The 21,287-nt window shown below is 39.7% G+C and overlaps 1 protein-coding gene across 1 annotated transcript; it reads right to left on the reverse strand.

Moving 5' to 3' along the window:
* Positions 1-2,318: 2,318 nt before the first annotated feature.
* On the reverse strand, positions 2,319-14,859 carry hhipl2 (HHIP-like 2). Its single transcript, XM_072458283.1, has 9 exons — positions 14,557-14,859; positions 13,043-13,695; positions 11,665-11,808; positions 9,557-9,888; positions 7,874-8,000; positions 6,572-6,717; positions 6,405-6,486; positions 4,003-4,085; positions 2,319-2,701 (listed from the first exon to the last, which is right to left on the reverse strand). Exons 1-9 carry the CDS (start codon positions 14,857-14,859, stop codon positions 2,319-2,321), a joined length of 2,253 nt encoding a protein of 750 aa, XP_072314384.1.
* Positions 14,860-21,287: the final 6,428 nt, after the last annotated feature.

Below are 21,287 nucleotides of genomic sequence, written 5' to 3' on the forward strand. Positions count from 1 at the left end.
GGGGTCATTATGGTGGCTAGGTCTGTAATTCTATGGGAGTTGTGGTCTAAAGCAGTCCCAGCATCAAATGAAAACATGTGTACTGTAAAGAGTAACACATACTTCAAGCTGTATATTTTGGTAGAACATACACAAATAAGTCATAATTGCTTATAATTTTTACCTTTTAAATGCAGTGAATGCTATATTTATTTCATTCAAGTCTATTTTGTGATAACATGAGGTTAAGGGGGTTTTCGATTTTATGAATAACGGTTATATATAGACAATTTGGTCACGATATTATTAGCCAGTACTGTAAGTAATCATGAAGAATAAAATAATTAAGTTTAAAACAAAAAGTAATGAAAAACTGAAAACAGAAATTACTGAATGTAAAGCTTTGCTGCTACATGTTCCTGCACATATGGGCTTTGGATGGGATACACAATTCAATTCACTCAATTTAATTAACAGCTATTCTGATTCCGCAAATTGAGTTTTACTTTTGGTGTCTAGTAATGATGTTAAAAAAGGGTTAAAAAAAATAAATGTATTTAATATTTAATTTAAACAGTTAATACAACATAAACATTTGTGCTCTGAAAATGAGTTGACAAAACTAAATTGCAATTTTAAGAAAATGTCACACAACCCAATTGAGATAATTATTTTGACTTAATATTAAAATTGGCCAACTTGGATGCTAAGTTAAACCACATTACCATATATTATAGAATGCTACTTGTTTTGTTTTTTTCTTCTTTGTCCTCCTCTGAACCAAATTAGTCGACCAAATCAGTTAAAGAAACATACAATGACGCTAAACACTTGAAAATGGGACGTGGGATGATGCAGGAACCCAGCAGCGACCATAACGAGCTTGTAAAGTGCCACATGTCCTGTCTTCTTATGCCAAGAGATAAATTTGGCGTAACCAGAACATTATTGGATGCGCGCTATATGTGCACAAATGGCACGGGAGTCGGACCAAATGGCTAAAACTGGAGTGTCATTTTTGGCAAAAAACTAAAACTGCGTTCCTCCAGAAAAAGCCCACTCCATCTGTTTTATTTGACCTCAATTACTCAGTGGATTGTACAAGAAAAATCCACTTGTGTCACTGTATAGCTCAGCAAAACTGAAATATTGTACAAATCGAAATTGCAATTTGAATGTCTACAACAAGCAAATTGCAAATTAAAATGGATAATGTATAGCCTTTAAAGTGAGGTAAGTAATAGCAAAGCAATTTTTTTGTATTTTAGTTGGACGTTTGTTAGCTCTTCGCTTACGTGTTTGTACATGCAGTTAAATGTAAAGAAATGCGGAGGAAGTCCTAATGGCTCAAAATGAATGGTTGTTGGCCTGTTCTTAATCTCTGTGATTATTGACCAGTGTCCAGCCTGAACCCACCCCACAGACTCCTGACCTTCACATTACCAACCAGCCTGGATAATTGGAGGGTACTTCATAAAAAAAAAAATCTGTATCCAAATAACTTTATCGCTGAATAATATATTTTTGTTCAGTGAGATTTATTTTCAACTTTCAACAAATTTGAAGTGAACACCTTGATTTCTGGGTACAAAATAATTGTTCAAAATGTTGTTTCCACCACCGAAATTCATACATATTTATTAGTTCTGTCTTAGATGCAACAATGATGCAGAAATATATATTCTGTTTGATTACTTCTCATCAGTAGCTGGCCACATATTTAATTGACAATTTTACCCATAACTATTTCTTGGGTCATGTTTTAGCCTTGGAGTGTCTGGTTCAACCTCAGTCCCATTGAGATTCCATGTAAGTCCTAAGTAGAAACTATGTTCATTTGCACGCATTGGGGTTTATAGCCTCATTATGCCACCGCAGCAGTCCAAGTTGAGAAAACTGGAGAGTGGAGAAATTACAGGAGCCTTTGAGACACTTTCAAATGTTTATTTTTAACAGTCTGATATGTTGGACAAAGTGGGAGTCCAGTTAAATGAGTTTACAAAAGTCTGAAAATAAAATGAAGCAATTGGACTTGTTCTCCATGCCAAACTCTGGAACCTTCTGTTTTATTTGATCACTTTCACATATAAACCTTATACAACTGCTTCATTACACAACATATAAGGTGAAATATATACATTGCTTTCAACGCTAGGTTTTTTCATTGGTTTACTCCAGTAGCCTATGTGTAAAAGGCAGGCTATTATGTACTTAGATGGCAAAACATTAAGAATATTTTTTATTTACAATGTTGAAATAATCATGTACTTTAATTAATTTGCATGAAAATCCTTGTTCTGTTCTGAAAACTTGGACTTGCAGACTTCACATTGTTTTTCTCATATTTTCTTGAATGTGATTGCATTTCCATTGTGTTTGTTTGCACTTTTAACACGAGTGGTAGTTGTTTCATTAAGGCCATTTTTACGATAGTGGATTTTTGGCTTCGGTTTTTGTTTGTTCTTTTGCCTGTTTGCCTTTGCTTTGGCTAACTGTTTCTTTTTCTTCCAAAGTTTGAATCTATTTTTCTTCTTAATGTCGTCATCACTTGAGATCCATCTGAGCTTCCATGTAGTAGCAGTGCTTGTAGTTGTAGCTCTTGTTGTTGTTGTAGTCGTTGTAGACTTGGAAGTCGGAGAGGGTCGCCTGGTCGTGGGTATCTTGGTTAACTTTTTCAGAGGAGGTCTCGTTGGTTTCTCTAGGTCTCTGTCCAGCACAGTCACTAAAAGAACACAGATTTCAGTGACTTGGTGGATTTTACATTAAAATTCAGTTTTATCCCCACCCACATCAAGCCAATGAACCCATTTCTATTATGAAGCTGTTTTAGCTCAATTAATACAATATAAAATTATGATCTACCTATGTTATACTTATATTCCATACTAACTATTATTTATTATGTGATTTGGCATTTCAAGTTGCGTTTCAAGTTGCGGCAGTCCAGTCCATAAAGAATACGTCAAGAAATGTATTTTCAGAGTGAGAACATCGACTAAGTAAGAACCATACATTTATTATTGAGCAAATAAGAAGAACTTTATACCTTTGGTCACTTTAGTTAATTAATTGGTTGATGGTGTCTTGATTAACCAAAATTGTTATTAGTTCAGTAATTATTATAATATTTTTTTTTTACAAGGATTTATATGAAGCTGAAATGAAAAGGCTTGGTGTTGGGAGACAGCTGGTCTTGTAACAATTATACCCTCAAATCCTCCACAGTAAACACGTCTACACGTCAAAATGCCCTCTATATAAATGTGTTTGAAATGAGACGAGAGGTTGCCATTTTTAGTTTTTATGACAGTTCTGTGATTGTGTTGGGATTGGCAAACTTACAGTAGTTACAAGGTCCCCTCAGGACATGTGCCTTTAGGAGCAAATTTGCAGCAATCTGTTTATGCCAAAAGTTGTAATGTTTCTGAAAATTTGCTTGATAACATATTGTGATGGCTGATTGCGTATATTGTGTAAAACATTTTTCAATAGATATAAGGCCTATACAGATAGTTTTAGATGGATTTGGAAAAAAGCAAGACCAAAGATTCTTGTACACTCAATAAATTACAATTGTTTTAGCGTAGGGCTGCAGCTACTAATTATTTCAGATATGTCTGATGAATGTGCTGGCCATGCAAGAACTAGAATATTTGCAGGAATAGTGTGCACTGTCCACAACATGGAGCCATTTATTATCATGCTGCAAAGTGAGGTGATGGTAGTGGATCAATGCCACAACAATGATTATGTCACCCACTGAGCATGTTTGGGATGCTCTGGATCAGGGTATATACAGCGTGTTGCAGTTCTTGCCAATATCCAGCATCTTTGATGATCATTTCGGCGGTTTCTGACCCTCCCAGACCCTCCCAATAAATCTAAATTGAACATTTCAGAATGGCCTTTATTATGGCCAGCCTAAGGCACACATGTGCAATATTCATACCACCATCAGCACCTCATGAGGTGTCTATTGCTATTATTTTCATAATCCGTACATTGTTTAACCAGGATACTCACGCTCTCTGGGTATAAAGGGGACCTTTTTACCCCTAACTTTGACTGGCTGCGGTTTCACCTTACACTTTCCTGGAGGAGCCCGTCTGCAATGACACAACACAAGAGAAAATTGTATTCAAGAAAAAGTTCAGATGATGGATAGCAATTGAGAAAATATGTGCATACGTCACAGGTAATCACATAATAATCAGTGCCATTTGTAGTTATGTGCATTCTTCACGTGTCTGAAGTCCAATTAGGAGATGGAAGCCATTACCACATTAAAGATGGATTTTAGGATATTATAAGGTAGATTACATTCTTAAATCTGGGCAGCGCTGAATTGTAGAACCAATTATAATTATATTTAACAACATATATGTGAAAATACGGCTTCAAACCTGCATTTGTCAGCATTGTCACATGGATCAGATAATCAGATAGGATAATTGACTATTTCAATACAAATAATAGATCATTTGACGTCGACCTGTAGAAAGCTGCTTAAGGTTACATGGATGGACAAAGCTATCGTGAAGAAAATCAGAAGACAAATTGACCTTGAAGAAGATCTCTTTAAGAACATGCAGAAAAGAATACTAAGGTATTTTGGCCACATTGGCCCTCACAAGGCTTTGCAAAGAGTCTTTCTATCTAGAAGGAAGGACAGCAGCAAAGCAGAGGGAGACCATGAATGAACTAGGTTGGAAGAAAAGCTGTGAACCAAGACGACTGGTGGGTTGAGGCATTTAACCCGACACAGGACAGAACACAATGATGGTGAGTTGTGCGAAAGAAATAATAATTTGATCACCCATATATCAGAACTTTTCTGAAACACCGTGGTCATATTTTTGTACGTATAATGGTGAAGTTGGTCAGCATGGTAGTTGTTGGTCAACAATGTGACAAGAGCGTGCATTGTTTCTTAATCCTATTACATCAGAAAAAATAGGCAAGGCAAGTTTATTTGTAGAGCACATTTCATACACAAGGCAATTCAAAGTGCTTCACACAGCAGGAAAAATGCATTCAAATCACAAAGAAATTACAGAAACAGAAATACAATAAAATTAACTAAATTAACAATTATCAATCCAACTGATTGTCTAAACTAATAAAATCACAAACAAAAGAGAAGAGTGCAAAGAAAAAATTGTTTCAGTCATATGTGCAGCTAAACAAAACTGTTTTTAGCTTAGATTTGAACATTGTCAGAGTTGAAGCCTGTCTCACATCTTCAGAAAGACTGTTCCAGATTTTAGCTGCATAAAACTGAAACGCAGATTCCCCATGTTTTGTCCTGACTCTGGCACCAGCAGGAGGCCGGTCCCCGAGGTCCTCAGAGTCCGAGATGGTTCATATGGCACTAACATATCCAAGATGTACTTTGGTGCTAGGCCATGGAGAGACTTGAACACAAGCAGAGCTGCTTTAAAGTCTATTCTCTGAGCCACAGGGAGCCAGTGCAGAGACCTGAGAACAGGACTAATGTGATGGTACTTCCTGGTTCTAGTCAGGACCCGAGCAGCAGCGTTCTGGATGTACTGCAGCTGTTTTACAGCTCGTTTGGAGAGGCCAGTGAGCAGGCCGTTACAGTAGTCTAATCTACTGGAGACAAACGCATGGATAAGTCTCTCTAAATCTGGTTTTGACACTATATTTTTTATTTTGGCAATGTTTTTTAGATGGTAAAAAGCTGCTGATGTTATTGATTTGACGTGGCTATTAAAGTTCAAGTCTGAGTCCATTATTACCCCCAGATTTCTAATTTGGTTTGTAGGTTTTAGAGCGAGTCTCTGGAGGTGACTACTAACACTTTCTCTTTGTTTCTGTGGGCCAAAAACAATTATTTCAGTCTTGTCTGAGTTCAGCTGGAGAAAGTTGTTTTGCATCCACAAACTGATCTGTTGGATGCAGTGACAGAGTGAATCTACTGGTCCATAGTCACCTGCCGATAGTGAAACATAGATCTGAGTGTCGTCTGCATAATTGTGATAGGACACATTTTCACTGCGTATCAACTGACCTAACGGCAGCATGTAGAGGTTGAACAGAAGGGGACCCAGGACTGACCCTTGGGGCACTCCACAGGTCAGGGTCATGTGGTCTGAGACACAGCTACCAATTTCAACAAAGTACTTCCTGTCTTCCAGATAGGACCTTAACCAGTTTAGGGCAGTGCCAGTGATGCCCACCCAGTCCTCTAGTCTCTGTAAGAGGATCCCATGATCGACAGTGTCAAAAGCAGCACTCAGATCTAACAGAATTAAGACTGAGGCTTTGCCCGTGTCAGTGTTCAGGCGGATGTCATTTGTCACCTTGACAAGAGCAGTCTCAGTGCTGTGATGAGGTCTAAAACCTGACTGAAAAACATCAAATGAGTTGTTTATTATACATCACATTAAATATTTTCTGTTTACCTGGAAGGGTCCATGAATTTGAACACTGTCCCGTATGGAGATGTGGCACTTGGGTAAGCCGTTGCTAGAAAGTATAGCTCTCCTATATAAAGTGAATTGCACTGATTATCTCCACTGATGTATGTCAACAAATTAACCTGTTTTTATCTCATAATTATGGGTCCTACCTGCTTCATCTTCAGCAAATGAGATGATAAATTTGTGGTGGTGATTGATGAGTCCAGGGAAAGAGCAGGTTTTGCTCGCTCCCATACAAACGCTGCGCTCTTTCCACACCCCAGTCAGTTTGTCTTCCTCCAAGGCCATTATCCGCCTGAGGAAAACAAAATTAAAATTACACAATATCTATTTGACAAAACAAAGTGTGATATGTATTTAATGTCTCATAAAACCAAGCTAAATATATAATGAAAATGATCATTTATGGTACATTAGGTTGGCATTTCTCATTTGTGAATACATGTGTAAGTATCAGTATACACCAAGGCTATTCAACTTTTTCTGAAGACCAGATTTTTGGTAATGATAAAAAATGTCACCACTGTGTAACACAATTTGGGGTTGCACAAGATATCCTCAACACTAATATGAGAAAAAATAGAAATAAGGAGCGCTGCCTGGGTACTTAAATGTCCAAAAAACTGTCAAATTAAATCAGGTGCTCAATTGGAGAGAAGGGGTGATTTGTTGCACGTAAAAACAGTTCGGGTATAAATTGTAGCAAACAAAATTATATATGTATGTTGAGTATTCCCAAAGACAAGCAAAACCAAGACAAATATTAAAAAGCCTTTATTGTAGCATGTCTTTAAGCTTAAAATACACGCCAACACGTTTCAGCTCTACATGGCCTTCCTCAAGGTGCAAACAGATCCTCAACACTCAAGTTGTTTTAATAATGGTAAATTATCTACTGCTATATTAGATTTAAAAATAGAAAAAGATGAAATACAACATTGATCTGCAAATTAGCCATCCCAATACTGAAGCAGAACTAACCTAGGACAAGACTAAATAGGCAACTAACCAGGTCTGAACCAAGACTAACCCAAAATCAAACCAGGTACAAACCAGGTTCAAATAATGTCTAAAGTAAGAACTAAGCCAGCACCAAACCAGCTTTAACCTAGCACTAACCCAGAATTAAACCAGAAAACAAAACCTTTTTTTTTTTTAGATATTTGGGAGATGGGTTGTGGGCCGGATTAGATCATTTGGCGGGCCTGAATAGCCCTGGTATACACGTTGTATTATGCACTGTTTTTGTTCTACAGAAAGGCAGAAATACCTCTGTTGACTGCTTCAAAATACTAGTTGTAAAATGCAAATATATATGTTTTAATTATTCCTTTAAATAGAAAGCGCACACTATTTATTTAGACACCAGATGTCAATTAGCGAAAGCACTGCTGCCAAGACATAAACAGATTTTGACAGCTTTTGGCTTCAATCACTGTTTTATTTCGTACCCGCTCATAAAGTCTCCAAAAATGTAGAGGCCGTTCAGATTGGGTGACTCACAGCCGCGGTACACATAGCCCCCTGTCACAGACTTCCCAACATGGTGGCTGTAGGCAAATATAGGCAGGATGTCATCTGGTGTGAAAGAAAAGAAAAAAGATTAGAAGTGCTATGTGACGCAGCAAAGCAACAGATTGACACAGCAAACAGATGGACAAAACACTAAACCTGATCGCCTGTTAAGACTTTATATCTCGGGTACATAAATGTCATTAATACGTCCGTGTTTAGGCCAGATATGTAAATATATCTATGATAATTACTTTAACGGTTCAAACCAACAGATGGAAGTCTTGTGCAACTACTGTCTCCTGCCTGACAAAAAGTAACATTCATTATTAATTGATATAATGACGTTATGATTATTAATCTGTAATCTTGAAACATAACACAAGTTTGTACAATAACACAATTTCATACGATAGTTGCAAGAGTGTCTGCCACCTGCTTGTCTCCAGAAATGTTATTGTTTTAACTGTAATGTTCCACAGTATGTCATTACAACTATCTATCTCCATGGACAAGTGGAGCAAGAACCAAGCCATATAAGAATGTAGTGGTATTTAGTTCTAAAAAACACCTCCAAAACATGCATTCTGTATTTCAATACATAACATATTTGCAACTTGAAAGCCTCACATTATGGGTTCCATGTGATGTAATTATCTGCTGCTGCAGTTACACAAACAGCCTTCTCCTCTCTCTTTCTATCATGTGACCAGTTGTGCTGTCAAGATTTTGAAACAAAAGTGGCCAAGGGGTGGACAGATTAGAATAGCTTAGAACAACAAGAATAGCTTGCACCTTTTAAAGAGTGCAATTGTTTGCATTGTAAACGTACCCGTGTGTGAAGAATTCATGTGTGTGAAGAATCATCATTTAATAGGAAATAGAGGACAGTCAGTGTTGAGGCCAAATCAATTTAGCTCCTATTCATAAAAGGAATCTTCCCCTGCACATTGTGAACAGATCGCGCTCGTCCGTTAATTACCTTGCCCTTTTCAACAGGTATGAGTGAAATATGTTCATGTTAAAACAAGAATCTTAACGTGTAATAGTGTGAAAATTAAGTACCGGTAATTATAATGTGAAAATTAGCTCTTTAAAACGTGTAAATGTTCTTTTTTAACATAATACTTTCTTTTTTAAACAAAAAAGCCTGGAAATATTGTTTAAACCACACAGACAGTTCTATGTTTTAATAATTGAGCTTATTGTTTTGCACAAACAGCTTCATTCACACCTTTGGTTGTTTATTTGTCTAGTGTAAGCAAATGAAGGCAGCCTCATTGTGACGGCCACTAGGTGACACAAGTGTGAGAGAGCATTCATAAGCTCATTGTCAGTTACTGGTCAATTAGACATGGCCTGACCTGTCCATAGAAGGCATTTAGAACAATTCAATTAAAAACATTATAAATTAGCAATCTGTCAAACATTTTAAAAAACTGTTTCAATGTTCTAAAATGTACAATATTTTCAAATGTGAAAAGATTATGTTCTTGGATGATATCACAATGATGCCACCTCATGGGTTTTCTGTCAAATATCTGAATTGCTTGCTTACACAGTGATCGTTTTTAAATAGTTTGTCCAACTTAAGTAAAAACTATCATAAAAACTATACTCACTCAGGGTTGAGTTGTGACACAGTTTTAGGTCGTAGCACTCGAATCCCTCCTTGGCCCTCCATCCGTAGTTTCCTCCCTTCACAATAATATCCACCTCTTCATATCTGTTCTGTCCCACGTCTCCACAGAAGATCCTGCCCCGACCGTGACGGGACACTGGGTCTCCTCTGTCCATTGAGCACCTCCACATGTTCCTGACCCCGTAGGCAAACACTTCGGGGCGGGCGTCTGGATCACCAATGAAGGGATTGTCTGGAGGGATCCTGTAGGGCTGTGTACTGGGGTCTGTCCCGTCGATGTCAATACGCAGCACCTTACCCAACAGAGCACTCCTGCGGAACAAACAGGGCTACCTTTAACAAACGCCATCATACATTTTTTTTGTGTCTCAGAAGATGCACGGCACTCTGTAATCCTGAATTTGCATGTTTCTTGTGTAGTGGCTGTTTTATGGCAGTTTTGTCACGCCTATATACTCTCTTTACAACTTTCCTCACTGCATTGGATAGAATACACTGCACAAAACAGATATTCTGTGCTGTCTAAAAATCCTTTGCAGTTTTAGAAAGCACAAAATCCCAGTTTATTTTAAACTGGGCAACAACCTTAAGACAAAAACTGGTTCACCCTAAGAACAAGATGAACACTCTAAACAGAGCAATGTATTGTATTCTATAATCTGCATCTTCATCTGAAAGTCACAAACCATGCTTTTGAGGACAGTGAGGTGAAGATTCTAAGCAGGAGAAGAGATGGTCTGAAAAAGGAGTTGAGGCCATTTTTGTTAAAAATAAATAAATAAAATAAAATAAAGAAATCCCTCTTTAAACAGAAATGGAGGTTAGGTTTAAATTTACAATGAATATACAAGAGAATTTTGAAGCCATGGGGCGGCATCAGCCCTGGCCATTCATATGCTAATCAGGTATTCATTTGTGATGAGGGAGCTGCAGCTAACAATAGGATTTCTATGGCCCATTACAGGGTTTTTAGGGTAACAAAAAAATATTTGTTTCAGGTGAAGCTTAAAAACAATTAAAGCCGCAGTAGCGGCGATGATGGCTCTCGCCTCCCGCACGACCGCCTTTCCGCGCGACCACCTTCCCACCCGTCCATGTTTTCTGCTGCGTTTTGCGGCATACCAAACAACGCTCAGTAATTCACCGTTGATGTATTTATTGTTCAGTGTTGATGTTTGTGTTGCACCGAACCGCCAGGACAAGTTCCTATATCCGTGAATCCTGTTCATTGATAAATGGCAATAAACTTTATTCTGATTCTGATTCTGATGATTGCGTAGTCTGCGATTCAAATTTGTCCTGACAAATTGCAAGATCGTGCTGAATGCAGACCTGAGCAGGGAGAAAGAGAGAGCCTCTGTGACCCCGGACTTTACATTGACGTTCAGGGGGTCAAAAATACCCAAGTTGTGGCAGTCTAAAGAATAAAGAATAAAGTCTAAAGAATAAAGCCTAAAGAATAAAGTCTGAAGAATAATAATTCTAATGTTAAGACCGCGGCATGAGAGAAAATGTCCTATCAAAATAAAAAAGGAATTGGAAGTGAAGGCATTAATTGCGCCCCTGCTGGCCAATAGTGAAAAATACACAATATCTGTAATGCACTTTTTTCATGGCGTCTCGAGAAGAATATAACCCATGACAAATCAGACAATGTTGAGTTTTTCACACAATGGGTAGGGGGCGCTATGGAGTAAATTTGTTACATGGGTATTAATTATTTCCAATCAGACCATAAAAACGCATTAATGAGTGAAATATGAGCTCCGTAGATCAATTCCATTAGACGTGACTTGTCCTCAAAAAAACAGGAAATTAAGCCTTTTTTGAGGGCATGTTATGCGGAGACCGTAAGGAATATCAATTTTTTTTTTAATATTTATTAAATTTCAATGTCTCTAGATGCAAAAAGTGCTGTTTTGAGCTCGATCGGACGAAAAACCTAGGACAAGTACGATTTTGAAAAAAAAAAGTCAAACGTGGAAGTGCCACTTCGATTCAACATGGCTGATTTCCTGTTTATCATAGAGCGATGCTGCCAAGTGTGTTTTACTACACATATGATTAAAACGGAAGCACATGTCTTACTTGTTTTGTGCATTGCCATATTTCCCAAAAGGGTCGCCTGCTTTTCCTCCGTCTCCAGTGAAAATGTAAAGGTATCCATCCAGACCAAACAGCACCTGGCCACCATTGTGATTCGCGGCTGGTTCCTCTATCTCCAAAATGACTCTTCAAGGAAATAAAAAATCCATATTTACATTACAGATACACGCTTTGCAATCAATGAATTATAGACTTGTGCTAAATTTGGTACAGATCAAAGGGTGCTGAATGGGATAATTGTGCACTGGTAACACTGAATCTGTTCTGTTTATGACTGTGGGGCAATTGGAACGTTGTAGATGTTGTGATCCAACTTTAGCAGTATGTTTTGGATGAAAGAAGAATAATTACAGTGAATTATCTCCACAATTAATGAATGAATTTGAATGCTATTCGGTAAATGTAGCGTACAGGGGCAAAACTGTGGATTCTGCTGATTTGCATTTCTTAGATGCATTTTGCTTACTCGTCCGGTCATTCAAACGTCTCTGTGGTGCTTCAAAAGCATTAAGCCGACCCAATAATGATATACAACCTGTATAATACTAGGAGCATGTTCGTGCAAGCCAGTTGAGCAATTACAGCCTCCATCGTCAGACCAACTTTCAAAGAGTCAGCTGCAACCTCTTTCCATCAACAACAAAGAAACTGAGAGACGTTGTAATGAACAGGAAACTTCACCTAATATGCCGTCTCTATCTATAGCCATACTTAGTTTTCAGTGAAAGCTTTACTCTTATAGAATTTATGGACACTGCTGGAGCTTAAATCACAGTTAGTCATCAGACTTTTCTCCACAAAACTGAAATACTGGCTAAGAGAATCAAAAGGGTTAACACTAAACTGCCTTGGGTGGACAGATTTAGTGGACAGATAGGCCTGATTCTGATTCTTATCTGTGTTTTTTAATATTGTCTGTGGGTTTTATACTTATTTTGTAGTGCTTTATTGTCCTAACCTCTTTCTAAACAGGGACGGAGGCTGCAAATTAGTCTGTGGCTAGAAACCTTATGTACCGGTACATGACATCGGTAACCTGTTTGGTGGCAACGTTTAATTATACTCTCCCGTTAATACATTAAAAAAAAATGCGCTGTGACATAACAACCAAGCATTAAGTCAATGGATGGATAGATAGATAGATAGATAAAGAGCATGAACACCTCACAAGAGCTAAAGTTCGGGAGATGCTTTTGCCCATTCACTTATTCAACTCTTTTCACAACAACTTTGAGGACCAAATGTATACTTGTTGCCTTATACATACAGTAAGATGGAGACAATGTGTTGTTGGCATTACATTTTAGCAAACAAAACTCACACTATAGCCTAACTACACAGCATTATATACTTTACATACCTTTCTGAGTATGGATCGGCTACATTCATGTCATATTTAGACACTTTCATTTCGCTTATCCTGATCTTCTCAAGTTTGCTGTTCACCTGAATTGAATAATAGATAAAGAAACGTCCATTGTGCTTGTATTTTGGATGGAACGCCATGCCCAGGAAGCCCCTCTCATCCCCTAACCATGGAGTGGTCATCACATCACCACTCATGTCCAAAAAGGGCTGCTCTAATCTGCTGCCGTCGTTTAAGTAAACCCAAACAAATCCAACTTGCTCTGCTATGAACATCCTGTGCGTATCATCCCCACTGTGCAGCATCAAGACTGGGTTTCTCAAATTATTTGCTACTTCTGTTAGGCACAATTGTAGGCATCCCTGCACGTCCTCTGCCACTTGTCCCAGATTACTATTGAGTCCAGGGCTGTTGAGGACATTGGGATAGCAGTAGTCTTGATCAGAGAGGTCCACCATGGTGCAGAATGTGGACATGCCCCGTTGGCTGGTGTCTTGGAGGAGTTGGTTGTGGGTGAGATATTTGATGACATGTTGACATTTATTGTAAAAGTCCTGGCAGTAGCTGAGGCAAAGCCCTGGGACTTCTCTGACAGGAGTGTAGGGGTCTTCTGCATCAAACAAGTGGGCTGCGTAAGGCGAGCACTCCTGGATGAGACCAAAGACATTTGATTAAATTCAACTTCCAGGTAGTTAGTACAATTGGTCATTTTGGGAGCTTCCACATGACCTACCCAGGAAGGATACTTACACTTTTCTTGTGGAGACTCTGACACTTTTTGTCCTGAGATGTTATTGCTTTGCCTGGAATGTTCCACCTTATTGTGTTAAACTGATCAATTATCAAGTTACAGGTCAGATCGTTGGAGAGGCGACCACACCACAGTAACAATGCATTACAAAGGTTCTTTAGCCATAAATTTACTTGAATAAATGTATAGCGGTGCTGCTCATGATCGAGTGGATAGCCCGCACGGCATGTCTCATGAGTTTGAATCCAGCTCTGGACAATTTACTCCATGTCATTCCCCAGTCTCATCCCCATTTCATGCTGCACTGTCCTGTTGAATAAAGCCATGGGCTATATAAAATATACACAATAAATAAATGTAATGTAGCTATGTTTGATGCCATACTGTGGAACATCCCAGGCAATGAGATAATATCTCTATGGAGACAGGTATGGCATATCTGGAGACACATCACTTTATTATTTGTTGTAGCCTTTTATTCACTTGTCAATGCCTGGTGTGCATAGCAATATGGCAGCTTGGACAACCAGCTTTGACATATCAACTACTATAAATAACCATACATTAAGCTATTGCTTAAGTTCCCATTAATTCATGAGCAAACACCTTTTATGAGTAAGGGTTAAAACCATAAATAGTTATAAGCTTGGGTGATAAATCACCTGTTAACCTGCTACATAAGAGGCTCTGTAGACACTCTGGTTACATAAACTAAATAAAAAGTAGCATCGCCTTTACCTTTTCAGCAGAGACTCACCTGGCACATAATTTCTTTCAAATTGTCCGCGCAGATGTCCAGCCCCTGCGTCTCCAAAACCTCGATGATGTCCCAGTATCTCTCCGCGATCATGTTGTCGGTCTTTTGGTCGCAGCAGCCGAACTCCTGGTACTGTGTGCAGAACTCCAGGTGCCACAGCGGTTTGAAAGGCGGTGCGAAGTCCAGACACTGCGGGTGCGATGAGGCCGGCCGTAGTGGGACGAGCAGAGTCACCGCAGCCCAGAGCAGCACCGAGCCACGCGCTGCGGCTGTGCGTAAAAGCGCGCGGTGGTGGAGCGTCATTCTGGCACTGTGCGCACAGCTGTTTGCGCTGTTTATGTACGGGACGGTGTGTGCGTGTTAATGTATTCAGAGCGCGTGCGAGACGTTTCAAGCCCTCCTTCTTTCACTAAAATACGTTTCACATAACAAGCTTATGTGAAGCTGCTGAAACAAAGACACCGTGTCCAGATGTTATAGGCCTACAGAATAATCTCTACTTTTTAAACAAGTGCTTGCTTTTTGAGGACTAAAATAGGACTAAACTCACATATTTAATCAGTGTTTAAAATTAACGGCAAATTTAAGAGCAACGTTGATTCTCTTTGAAAATACCTAACATGACACAATTAACAGTTACCTCTGGTACATACTCCACTGGCAGTGGCGAAAAAGGCCATCACAAAGAAAATGGATGTATATAATGTATATAGCACCGACAATCAGGGACTGGACAGACATTATTTTGGAAATTCATAAAATGGAAAAACTCACATTCGGCCTTGAACTGAAAATGGACGAATTTGAAGGACTATGGACTAAGTGGGACATTTTGGTTGGGTTTACGTGTGCCTTGATTATTTCTTTCTTTTCATTTCTCACCTGTTCAATGTCTGATTATTTTGTATAACGCCTCTCTGGTCCTGTTTTTGTTTTATTGTTTATTTTTTATGTTCAAAAATATATTAAAGTTAAAAAAGAAAATATTTAATAAAGAAAAGAGCTAATTTATCAATGGCCTTTCACAATACCATCTAAACCACTGAAAACTTGGCAGAGCAGCATGAGTATAGTGTGGAGCATTGGAAATTACAACACAAACTGTGATTATCTCTCAAATTCAGGTGTCTGGAGGCATCTAGCTCCATCTGTTTGTCCTGGCATGTCGTCCTAATTTAAATACTGCACAGAGAACTATGAAGTCATTGGGACACAGCGAGGAAGAACGTTATAGACCACTTTGGAAACAGTAGGCTATAGTGACAGAACCTCATTTCAACAACTAGTCTTTTAGGATAGAAACAATGTACTGGATTTGGACATAATCTTTCAACGTACATTTGGACAGGTATGAAGGTTATAGGCAACGGAAGCATAGTTTTGAAAGTACAACTTTTCACAACACTAACACTTTATCATGGACTGAAAAAATAAAATCCAGGTGCACCTTAAAATGCCTGTTTTTGTAATGTGTTTTATTTACATTTTTGCACAAAACCCCCTATAATATTAAAGGTGCACTGTGACTTCTAACTTGGCGTCCGCCACCTGCTTGTCATGCATGAAGATATTGTTGATTTGTCTGACGTGTTCCACAGTGCATTAGACATTTCTTTATTTTGCATTTAGTCAGCTACATTTGTTTCTATTGCTAAAAGTCTACCTTGAAAAACGTGCATTCTGATAGTTTGTGGGTTCGCCTCTCCACAGATCTGCTCAAAGCTACATTTGGCAAACGTGGACCCATTACCATCACACTATATGCTGCAAAGAATTATTGTAAAATCAGAATTAGTGAAGGTAATTGGCATTGATCACGCTTTATGATCATAAAGCTTTGGGCATAGCCTGATATGACCCCAATCAGGGGTACGGGGACCTAGGAATGATTCTAAAATTTTGGAGAAGGTGCAATTGAGTAGTATTTCACTACCTCTGCTTCCGAAGAGTGCACACGCTTTTTTGCTTGCTCCGCTTGCTATCGCTGTTTTCCTTATTTATTTTGCTTTTTAATCAGTTTTTGTCTTCCAAACATTTTTGCTTTAGACTTTTTCAAGTAAACCAAGGATTTTAAGAACATTTTTCCAGTTTTAACGACATGTCTGACGCCAGCGACATGTCCGGGAGAAGAAGGGAGAAAGACTGTGAACGCTGTCGGAAATATCAACAAGAAATTAATGAGCTGAAAACACGGATATTTGTTTTGGAATCTGAAAAAGTTCTTCACGATACCATTCCTGTGTCAACCGACGGTAAGAAGAGCACACTTTTTACAAGAAAAACTGCTACTTTCAACCTAAACCGCAGTGACTCTGTGTCGTTTCCAAAACTGTCTAAAAACCAGAAAGACCAGGCTGTTTCTTGGAACAAACTTGGAGCAAAGCCTAAACGATACAAAGATAACGTGAAGTCACCTAAAATACAGCTCACCAACAGATTTTTACCACTTTCAGAGATGGAATTAAATGAAAAAAGGAAAGATGACGTGGCCAAAATACAGCGAGGAGGATCTGTGCCTGGAGCCAAGGTCACGAAGATTGTTTTAGTTGGGGACGGTGCGATAAGTCACGTGACGCATGAAAAGATAAACACACATTCTTTTCCAAGCGCCACTGTTTCTGAGATAACGTCACTCCTTCCAAATATTATGGCTAAGCATGGAGGAGCTAAACAGCTGATTGTGCACGTGGGTGCAGTGGACATGCGGCGGGAACAGACTGAAGTTTTGAAAAAAGACTTCTTGAAGTTATTCGACGTGCTTGATAAAATGGAAATCAAAACATTCATAAGTGGACCTCTTCCAAACATCGACAGGAGGATAAACAAGTTTAGCCGGCTTCTTCAGCTGAACACATGGCTGTCCAAAGAGTGTTCCCCGAGAGGACTACACTACATTGAGAACTTCTATCTATTCTGGAAACGAGAGGACCTGTTTAAGAGAAATGGCCCCCACCTATGCAGAGGTGGAGTGAGGGTGCTGACAGAGAACCTGCTCCACGCTCTGAGGCATTGGACTGGGCCTGGACAGGGTCCTGAGCAGATAGTTAGAGAAGAGAGGAATGAGAGAAGAATTCCTGCTCCATCAGCCAGAGACCGAGCCAATGTTTCAACATCAAAAGCACCACAACCTCAGCCTCCACCAAAGGATTCATCAGCAGCTGCTCCACCACCACCAGCAAAGGATTCAGCTCCAGCTGCTCCGCATTCACCTCCACCGCCTCCAGCAAAGGAACAATCTTCTAAGGCCTTGGACCCATCTGTGACAAGCCCAACAACATCCCTGTCATCGCCCCTGCCTTCACACCAGCCCTGGGTTCCCCCTGCAACATCTACTCCCACTAAAGATTCATCATTCTCCTTCTCATCTCCACTCTCACCCATGGGCCTTCCCAGCCATTTTGAAAGTCTGATCAAATCAGGCATTAAGATGGCTCCACTCACGCCCAATATAGCAAGGGCTATGTCTTCCCTGCACAAGCCGACTACACCAACAAAAGCCCCACCACCCATCCCCCCTCGCCTCTCACCTGGTCCCAAACTCTCCTTGGCTACAAAAGCCCCACCACCCATCCAACCTCGCCTTTCACCTGGTATCTCCCATAGCTAGGATGCACTGGGTCTCAGCGTTGCCGGGACTTATTGTCACATTAAAAATCAAACCAACCCGGGGCCCTATGTAAAAAGAGCCCCCCCTAGTGCTATTTCTGTAGTCACATCATCACAGAGATGGAAAAACAAAATGCGAGTCAGGCCCAATCTGAGAAATGTGATTCATATTCCCTGTGAAAAGATAAAGCCCAGTCTCACTGAAACTAGTCTGAAACTTGCTGTGCTAAATGTCAGATCCTTATGTAACACATCTCTCTTAATTAATAATTTTATTTCTTCTTATAATCTTGATTTTATGTTTTTAACTGAAACATGGCTTGACAAAAACACAGGAAATGTAGTTCTGATAGAATCTGCTCCACCCAACTTTAAGTTTGAATCTGAAACACGAGAAAACAAAAAAGGGGGTGGAGTCTGTGCTGTCTTTAGAGATGAAATAATTACCCGCAGGTTGTCTTTTGGGGTGTTTTCATCATTTGAGTATGTATCCTTTAAAATGGAGCTAAAACGGTCTCCATCCATTCTCTTCATTGTTTTATACAAGCCTCCCCAGCACTGCCAAAGTTGTATTGATGATTTTACTGAGATGCTTTCAGTCGTATGCACAGACTTTGATGGTTTGGTCATTACAGGTGATTTCAATGTGCATGTTGATAATATTTGTGACAGAAACGCTAAAGAGCTTGATGCTGTCCTTGAAACCTTCAGTCTTACTCAGCATGTGAGAGGCCCCACCCACAGCAAAGGACACACTCTAGATCTCATAATTACAAAGGGGGTAAATATTTCAAATGTTAATGTGATCGATGTTGCTCTGTCTGATCATTTCTGTGTCATCTTTGACCTGTCTGTTTCTCCCAAACCTCCGGTTGGTCCTGCAGTTGTTCAGAGGAGACACATAAGTGATGGCACAGGTGCACTGTTTATGGAAATGATACACTTTGAAAATGTCTCATGTTCTAATGTAAATGATTTGTTGAACTCTGTTACATCTAGTGTTTTGAATGTTCTGGACACCATCGCCCCTATAAAGGCTAAAATGGTTAAAAATAAGCAGAAGGCGCCGTGGAGAAATGATGATTCGGTCAGGGCACAGAAAAGGGAGTGCCGCAGGGCCGAACGGGATGGCGCAAGTCAAAGCTCCAGGTTCAAAAAGAGATTTACAAAGAAAAGCTGAACATGTACAACCTAATCTTATGTAGAACTAGGTAAAGATATTTTTTCTGAAATAATTGGAAGCTGCAGTAACAACTCGCGTGTCCTGTTTGCCACAGTAAACAAATTAACAAACCCTCCAGCTCAGCTGCCGTTAGAACTCATTTCCACATCCAAGTGTAATGAGTTTGCATTATTCTTTTATGACAAAGTTCAGGGCATTAAAAATGCTATAAATCCCACAATGCAAAAAATTACCCTAAAACCACCAAGACACTTAGAGCTAACTCACTTTGCACCAGTAACTGACAAAACTGTCCATGAGATCATCACCAGTCTGAGTTCATCTACATGCTGCCTTGATGTGTTACCCACCAGATTTCTAAAGTCTGTGCTGAACAGTTTGTTAGCACCATTCACTCACATAGTTAACATGTCGCTTCAATCTGGAACATTCCCAATGTCTTTGAAAACTGCGGTCATAAAGCCTCTCCTAAAGAAGAGCAGTCTTGATGCCGCAGTACTGAGTCATTACCGGCCCATCTCTAATCTACCATTTTGGGGCAAAGTCCTTGAAAAGGTTGTTTACCAACAGCTCACAGATTTCCTCTTAATAAACAACTCATTTGATGTTTTTTCAGTCAGGTTTTAGACCTCATCACAGCACTGAGACTGCTCTTGTCAAGGTGACAAATGACATCCGCCTGAACACTGACACGGGCAAAGCCTCAGTCTTAATTCTGTTAGATCTGAGTGCTGCTTTTGACACTGTCGATCATGGGATCCTCTTACAGAGACTAGAGGACTGGGTGGGCATCACTGGCACTGCCCTAAACTGGTTAAGGTCCTATCTGGAAGACAGGAAGTACTTTGTTGAAATTGGTAGCTGTGTCTCAGACCACATGACCCTGACCTGTGGAGTGCCCCAAGGGTCAGTCCTGGGTCCCCTTCTGTTCAACCTCTACATGCTGCCGTTGGGTCAGTTGATACGCAGTGAAAATGTGTCCTATCACAATTATGCAGACGACACTCAGATCTATGTTTCACTGTCGGCAGGTGACTATGGACCAGTAGATTCACTCTGTCACTGCATCCAACAGATCAGTTTGTGGATGCAAAACAACTTTCTCCAGCTGAACTCAGACAAGACTGAAATAATCGTTTTTGGCCCACAGAAACAAAGAGAAAGTGTTAGCGGTCACCTCCAGAGTCTCGCTCTAAAATCTACAAACCAAATTAGAAATCTGGGGGTAATAATGGACTCAGACTTGAACTTTAATAGCCACGTCAAATCAATAACATCAGCAGCTTTTTACCATCTAAAAAACATTGCCAAAATCAAAAATATACTGTCAAAACCAGATTTAGAGAGACTTATCCACGCGTTTGTCTCCAGTAGATGAGACTACTGTAACGGCCTGCTCACTGGTCTCTCCAAACGAGCTGTAAAACAGCTGCAGTACATCCAGAACGCTGCTGCTCGGGTCCTGACCAGAACCAGGAAGTATGAGCACATTAGTCCTGTTCTCAGGTCTCTGCACTGGCTCCCTGTGGCTCAGAGAATAGCCTTTAAAGCAGCTCTGCTTGTGTACAAGTCTCTCCATGGCCTAGCACCAAAGTACATCTTGGATATGTTAGTGCCATATGATCCATCTCGGACTCTGAGGACCTCAGGGACCGGCCTCTTGCTGGTGCCCAGAGTCAGGACAAAACATGGACTGGCCTCCTGCTGGTGCCCAGAGTCAGGACTAAACATGGGGAATCTGCGTTTCAGTTTTATGCAGCTAAAATCTGGAGCAGTCTTCCTGAAGATGTGAGACAGGCTTCTACTCTGACAATGTTCAAATCTAAGCTAAAAACAGTTTTGTTTAGCTGCGCATATGACTGAAAGGATTTTTTCTTTGCACTCTTCTCTTTTGTTTGTGATTTTATTAGTTTAGACAATCAGTTGGATTGATAATTTTTAA

Source organism: Eucyclogobius newberryi, unplaced genomic scaffold (genome assembly GCF_026437365.1).
Source record: "Eucyclogobius newberryi isolate DKJ021-1_F unplaced genomic scaffold, fEucNew1.0.hap1 SCAF_21, whole genome shotgun sequence".
In the NCBI taxonomy this organism is placed as follows: Eukaryota; Metazoa; Chordata; class Actinopteri; order Gobiiformes; family Gobiidae; genus Eucyclogobius; species Eucyclogobius newberryi.